Consider the following 7,635-nt stretch of genomic DNA (forward strand, 5'->3'; position numbering starts at 1 on the left):
AGACCCTAAATACGGGGAGCCGACCCATAGGTCACACCTAGCTACCCCATTGAAGGCGCCTGTCACGTCTTAATCAAAGCATCAGGTTGCGTTGGGGTATTCCTTTCAAGAGGAAATTAGAGTCTTCTTCCTCCAATTTTAGGGCTAGGAAGAGGCAAAGGAGGTTCCAACCTTTCCAAGTTCCCCAACAGCATCCTGTGCTACAAGATGTACCAATTCAGCAAGTACCCCAGCCTTTGACTTCTAAGGCTCAGCCTCAGCAACAGCATCAATTTGGCTCCCTTTCGCCGTCGACTAACCATGTTCCCCCACAGTATTCAGTGTCGCCTGCCTTTAACCCGGTCTATGAAAGTCGGGCATTTCAACATTTTACCAGGGTTGCTAGGGGTGGCAGGGCTAGAGGCTCCTTTCGTCAGCGTGGAGGAACCAGAGCCCAAGGGCGAGCTAGAGGTGCAAGGTCAGGAAGAGGAACCCGACCCTCATCATCTCAATGAAGTTTCTCGGGTAGGAGGCAGGCTGTACCTCTTTCGGCGTCGTTGGGGGTTCAGCAGTTGGGCGAAAAGCATAGTATCCAGGGGCCTAGGCTGGAGTTGGATCAAGGGTCCTCCTCCACCCATCACCTTCTATCAGGAACCAACGCAAGAGTTGATGGATTACTCCAGGGACCTTTTCCAGAAGGGAGCAGTCTCCAGGAAAGAATTTGAAATTTCAGGGTCGTCTATTCAGGGTCTCAAAGAAAGGGACCGACAAAAGGAGGGTGATCTTAGACTTGTCCCGTTTAAACTTGTACATTCGTTGCGACAAGTTCAAAATGCTGACCATCTCTCAGGTACGGACCTTACTTCTCCGTGGGGCCGTCACCACCTCTGTAGATCTTACAGACGCCTATTATCATGTCCTGATAGCGCGACACTTCCGACCATTCCTGGGCTTCAAACTAGGGAAAGAAGCCTATTCCTTCGGGCTGAATATAGCCCCAAGGGTTTTCACGAAACTGGCAGAGGCAGTGGAGCAGGAGCTAAGGTCTCAGGGTATATTGGTGGTGGCGTACCTAGACGACTGGCTAACCTGGGAGATGGACAAACACAAGTGTATGAAAGCCACGGACAAGGTCATGTCTTTCCTGGAATATATAGGGTTCAAGATCAACAGGGCAAAGTCCCGGTTGACCCCAGAGTCCAAGTTCCAGTGGCTAGGTATCCATTGGGACTTGGATTCACACACTCTTTCTATTCCATCAGGGAAGAGGAAGGCGATTGTCAAGGCAACAAGACAATTCTTAAAATGCAAAAAGACTTCGAGAAGGAATCAGGAGAGGATCCTAGGCTTGCTCCAGTTTGCCTCAGTCACAGACGTTCTATTGAAAGCCAAGCTCAAGGACATCAATCGAGTTTGGCGTTCAAAGGCCAATGCCAAGTGTCGGGACAAGATCGGCTGGATACCTCTGATTCTCAGGAAACGTCTGCGTCCATGGGCACAGGAAACGTCTGCGTCCATGGGCAAAGGCCGCAAACCTAGCCAAAGAGTTACCGTTGCAGTTCCCTCCCCCGTCCCTAGTGGTGCATACGGACACACCACTGACAGGTTGGGGAGGTTATTCACAGCACGAGAAGGTTCAGGGAACTTGGTCACCTCAGTTCCAAAAGCTTCACATCAACATCCTGGAAGCTATGGCAGTGTTTCTGACCTTAAGGAAGCTCCGTCCTCCGAAGAAGACTCATATCAGGTTGGTCCTCGACAGTGCGGTAGTGGTACACTGTATAAACAGAGGTGGTTCATAGTCAAGTCATGTGAACCACGTGATAGCAATTATTTCTCTAGCAGCCAAGAACACCTGGCATCTATCGGCTACCCATCTGGCAGGAGTCCACAATGTAGTGGCAGACGCACTGTCCCGATCAGTCCCCCTGGAGTCAGAATGGTCACTGGACCAGGAATCCTTCAAGAGGGTTTGCAGGAGAGTACGGGGTCTGGAAGTAGATCTGTTCGCTACAGAGGCAAACCACAAGCTGCCTTGTTACGTAGCCCCAAATCTGGACCCTCTGACATAAGCTACCGACGCCCTGAGTATAGATTGGAACCAGTGGAGGAAGGTTTATTTATTCCCTCCAGTGAACCTTCTCCTGAAGGTGCTGCACAAGTTGAGATCCTTCAAAGGTCAGGTGGCTCTCATAGCTCCACACTGGCCCAAAAGCAATTGGTTTCCCCTTCTCCTGGAGCTAGGTCTTCGTCCTCACCCTCTCCCGGACTTGAGGTTGTTGCAACAAGTTCAAACGAGGACTGTGTTCGATTCCTCAGGTCTTCACAAAACCCTAACTTTATGGATTTCATGAAGTTTGCAGGTAGGAGAGTAGGGGACATTGATCCACAGAACATTTCGTTCTTGGAGTCAGACAAAAGAGAATCTACACTTCGCCAGTATGATTCAGCAGTTAAGAAATTGTCTACATTTCTCAGGGAATCAAATATCAAAGTAATGACAATGAACGTGGCTATAACCTTCTTCGGGACTTAATTCGAACAAGGCTTGGCAGCTGCCACAATAACAACCACTAAGTCAGCTCTGAAAAAGATTTTTCTTCTCGGGTTTGGTATAAATCTAACCGAGTCTTATTTCACCTCAATCCCAAGGGCATGTGCACGCCTGTGGCCCATTCACAGGCCGTCGTCAAGTGTCATGGTTTCTTAACGATGTTCTCAGGTTAGCCTCTAAAACAGACAACTTCAAATGTGATTACCAAACCCTTTTGCATAAGACACTGTTTTTATTAAGTCTGGCTTCAGGTGCCAGGATATCGGAGCTGTCATCTTTATCTAGAGACCAAGGGCATATAGAATTCCTTTCCTCGGGTGACGTGTTGCTTTCGCCAAATAAAGAATTTCTGGCTAAGAATGAGGACCCTTTGGTAAGGTGGTCCCCATGGAAGATTGTTCCGCTTCCACAGGATCCATCTTTATGTCCTGTTAAAACTCTTAAGGACTATTTATCTAGAACATCTACCTATTCCAAAGGCCCCCTTTTCATTAGGAATGGTGGTGGTACCATATCTCTAAAGGGCATTAGGCAGCAGATTTTGTATTTTATCAAGAAAGCCAGCCCAGGGTCATTTCCCAAGGTGCATGACATTCGGGCTATAGCAACTTCTGTAAATTTCTTCAAATATATGAACTTTGACGATCTGAAGAAGTATACTGGTCGGAAGTCGCACTGGGTTCTCCAAAAGCATTACCCTAAGTCTTTGGAGGATCTTAAATATCATGCCATAGCTGTAGGGAGACCAGTGTCCCTGCCTACTACATCACAATATAGTCCTGTCCTTGTGTCATATGAATATTTCCTTTATGCCAGGCCTCATTAACATTCCACTACCTCAGCAAATGTCTTTGTTATTAGAATTGGTGTATTATGTTACATTTATACAAATTATGTGGTAATTATTTTATTATGTGGGGGTATTTTTGTTTGCCACATGTTATTGCTATATGGTGATTTTATAAATAATAAATTACATTTTTCAAATTCTAGACTGTTTTTTGGTTTCTTTAACCCTATTTAGTTCAAATTAATATTGTATTTCATTTCAGAGTGAAGTACCTTGGTGTTTCTCTAGTACAATTTCACGGCAAGACACGGATGAAGCCCAGGAAAAGGGATTTGACGTAGGAAAAACTCTATTTCTGGGCGAGGAAGCCCAGTGAAATCCCCCCCCTAGTTTCCCTCCCCCCCTTGCTGTGCACCCAAGCTTCAATGCTATCGATAAGTATGACGTCACAGGCGCCTTCAACGGGGGGTAGCTAGGTAAGTGACCTATGGGGTCGGCTCCCCATATTTAGGGGGTCTTTTTGATGAGGAAAAGGCTAATTGGAGGGTTGCTGTGGTAGTGTTTACACTCCGCCCAGTTTTATACCGACACCGCCTTTTTATATAGGTGAGCGAGTCAGAGGCTTCTGACATGATCCAATTTAGCAGTTCTCTGGTATATAGCAATATTTTACAAGAAATAGTGCTAAAGGAGACATATTTCACTGGGCGGCATGGCTTCCTCGCCCAGCAAATAGATATTCCTACATCAAAATCCATACATATATATATATATATATATAATATATATGAGATATAGATATATAGATATATAGATATAGATATATATATAGATATATAGATATATATATATATAATATATATATATAATATATCTATATATATATATATATATATATATATATATATATATATATCTATATATATATATATAATATATATATATCTATATATATATATATATATATATATATATATATATATATATATATATATCTATCATGATATATATAATATATATAGTGTATATATATATATATATATAATATACTATATATATATATATATAATATATATCTATATATATATATATATATATATATATATACACATATATATATATATATTTTAGGGCTTGTGCCTTTTATGATAAGGCGCCCTATGAGGTAATGTTAGACTTGCGATAATCTTACGCTAAGTCGGTTGGTATTGCACTTCCATCTTCAATGGAGTGTCTTGGGGTTTGTAGATCACTTACGAAGTCGGGATTATCTTCTTGTTTATGACGACGATGTGTTAAACTCATGATGATTCGGTGAGAGGTTCTTGTAGAAAACACAAAGTATAAAAATATATATATTCTTCTTAGTTTACATGGTGAAGATCAGGTATGATTGTACAAGTCTTCTAATAACGATAGCTTGATCGCTTCTGCCAATGATGGCTAATTCTATTCTCTCTACATGATAAAGCTTAGGTAAAGAGATACAGGTCTTCTAATGACGATAGCTAACTCTATTCTCCCTGTCTACCATCTCTGTTACAAGTTATGAAGGAACAGATAGTAGTTCGAACATATGAACATACAATCAGATGACATAGTTTCATACGAACATACAATCAAAATGAGACACGCTACAGATCACGTAGGCCGCTTGAGCTATAGGTCACGGTGTTTGTCTCAAGCAGGAAGCTTGGACTAAAGTTTATAAACAATTGAATGACTACAGGTGACGGCACGTTATCTTTAGCGTCTAGTCTGATCACATTCCTGCAAGCAATCTAGTTGACCTCTTTAGTTTTAGTCTTTTATATATATGGACTAACATTCCATATTTTTATTATGTAAACACTTACATTAGCTCGGTCAGCTACCAAAACCAACTACTGAATATTACTCAAACTTGACTTGCATTTGACTTATAGGAGTGTGATACACACACTATGTGAATATATATATATAAGTAAATAAAAATTCAGTGTACATGAATTGATTCAAGTAATAAAATATAAAACAATGATATTGGAAAATAATAGTGATCACGTGATATATAATGATACAGTTTTTTCACTTCATCTCATTAAGATACATATGCTACAGAAAATACTAATGTACTCTGACAATTGCATCGAATGAAGATTAACATGATAAAAATCATATTTTAAGGGGGCCGGCCGGAACCCCTATATACAGTGGTATAGGGCGAAAAATGCAAAGTCATGAAAAAATTCATGGAGCTTCATATGGCAATTGAGAATACGTATACGAAATATTTCGTCAAAATTCCTCTTACTTTCGTAGTTACAAGGTAATTAGTAAACATAACTCAATAAGCCTAAAACATTCATCCGTACAAGAAAATGCAATATTTCTTCTGTTATCGTAAATTTTGATAATTATTGGCAAAGAAATTGTGAGAAATGGCATCTGTAGAGATTCCGTGGCTCGCAGAAGCGAGTACCTGGTTCAACCATGAATCAGTGCGACCATAGACTTCAAGTAGATTACACGTTCGAGTTTCACCTCGTGACTTTCGCTTGCTTTCACGTATGTTTATGTATGTTTCGGCAAGAAGTTCATCATGCCAATGAGGAAAATACAAGGAAAACATCTCGCTAACATACAGACGAAGAAAAATCGCTCAAGCATTATTACAGAACATCATAATATACGCGTAGTTAGTGAAGAGAGAGGGGAGGGTTGCTTAGTAACGCCCCCTTCTTGCCTGACAGCACACGTCACACTATGCCCAAGGCTACGATCTTTGAGCAAAGAGATCTTCATTTATGGTAAATAACATGGTTTTGGTTTTTTAATACCCAAAATGGACCATGAAATTCATAATAATCATGATTTATTAAATTGTCTTTGTAAAAAGAGAGTACATCTTCGAGTTTCACCTCTGACATTCTCTTGCATTTATGTTTGTTTATCTTTGTTTCGGCAAGAATGTCATCATGCCAAAGAGGAAAATACAGGAAAACATCTCGCTAACATACAGAAGAAGAAAAGTCGCTGTAATAAGCCAAGTTAGTGAAGAAGAGAGGGGTTACGTAGGAAGGAGTGCCTCATCTTGCCTCAAGCAGTGCCCCAGGCTACGATATATGAGCAAAGGGATCATCATTTATGATTAAATTATGATATAAAATAGTTTTGGTTTATTAATACACAAAAAAGAAATATACATTCATAATAATCATTATTTATTAACATGATATTGTTAAGATACAATAAAGTTTTGTACATACTTACCTGGCAGATATATACTTAGCTATAGACTCGGTCGTCCCGACAGAATTTCAAAACTCGCGGCACACGCGATAGGTAGGTCAGGTGATCCACCATTCCCTCCGCCGCTGGGTGGCGGGGTCTGGAACTATTCCCGTTTTCTAAGCCATATTTCTCTTCCACCTGTCCTCCTGAGGGGAGCTGGGTGGGCCATTAATCGTATATATCTGCCAGGTAAGTATGTACAAAACTTTATTGTATCTTAACAATATCATTTTTGTACATGAAAACTTACCCAGCAGATATATACTTAGCTGATTGGCACCCTTGGTGGCGGCGGGCAAGAGACAGCTAAAAACAAAATAATACTTAAACTAAATACATTAAAAAACAGGGAAAAAACAACCTATGTTCTTGGATAACATAATCCATAGTTCCTACCTTATTGGGCTGAAGACTTCATGACTACTGTCGATGGAGTCTGCTTGCCTCAAGAGTTTCAACGAGGAATGAACCTATGGTTGAATAACTCTTTGGATCGTGTCAATGGGGGCTAGCCCGCTTACGCGACAGAGCCTATACTGGATCGTACCAATGGGGGCTGACCCACTTACATGGTAGAGCCTTGACCTTTTGTCATATCAATGGAGACTCGCCCTCTTACATGACAGAGTTAAGGTTATTAAACAAATCACAAAGAGCACTGAAGCCAATCCCGATCACCTGACCATGTTAGTATTGTTTACAATCTATGAATTGTAAGAGGGTCCTATTCCCTCTGACAATTAACCAATAAAAACAACCACCAATAACATAAATTAAAAGCCTTAAACTAAATAGGAAGGATTAGCCTCAGCCCCTTCTCCCAGCACTGAATTCGCCGAAACATACGCTCCCAGAGCAAAGCACTTTTCGTACGAAATTTTAATGTCTCTTAGGTAATTCGAGGCGAACACAGAATTACATCTCCAAAATGTCGACTCTATAAGAGCCTGAAGCGACCATGTGTTTTGTGAAATGCCATAGACGTAGCTATGGCTCTCACTTCATGAGCTCTCACTCTGAGAACCTTGAGATGCTCTTC

General features: G+C 41.0%; 1 protein-coding gene across 1 annotated transcript in view; it reads left to right on the forward strand.

Annotated features, from left to right (window-relative positions):
- Nucleotides 1-7,635, forward strand: part of LOC135210390 (fibrillin-2-like) — a 66,082-nt gene that overhangs the window by 3,218 nt on the left and 55,229 nt on the right. Inside the window, exons 2-5 of the mRNA XM_064243295.1 lie at nucleotides 143-341; nucleotides 830-1,196; nucleotides 1,368-2,140; nucleotides 2,632-2,701. Coding sequence (XP_064099365.1) covers nucleotides 143-341; nucleotides 830-1,196; nucleotides 1,368-2,140; nucleotides 2,632-2,701 — 1,409 coding nt within the window. The remainder of the gene's footprint in view (nucleotides 1-142; nucleotides 342-829; nucleotides 1,197-1,367; nucleotides 2,141-2,631; nucleotides 2,702-7,635) is intronic.

This window comes from Macrobrachium nipponense, chromosome 39 (genome assembly GCF_015104395.2).
Source record: "Macrobrachium nipponense isolate FS-2020 chromosome 39, ASM1510439v2, whole genome shotgun sequence".
NCBI lineage: Eukaryota > Metazoa > Arthropoda > Malacostraca > Decapoda > Palaemonidae > Macrobrachium > Macrobrachium nipponense.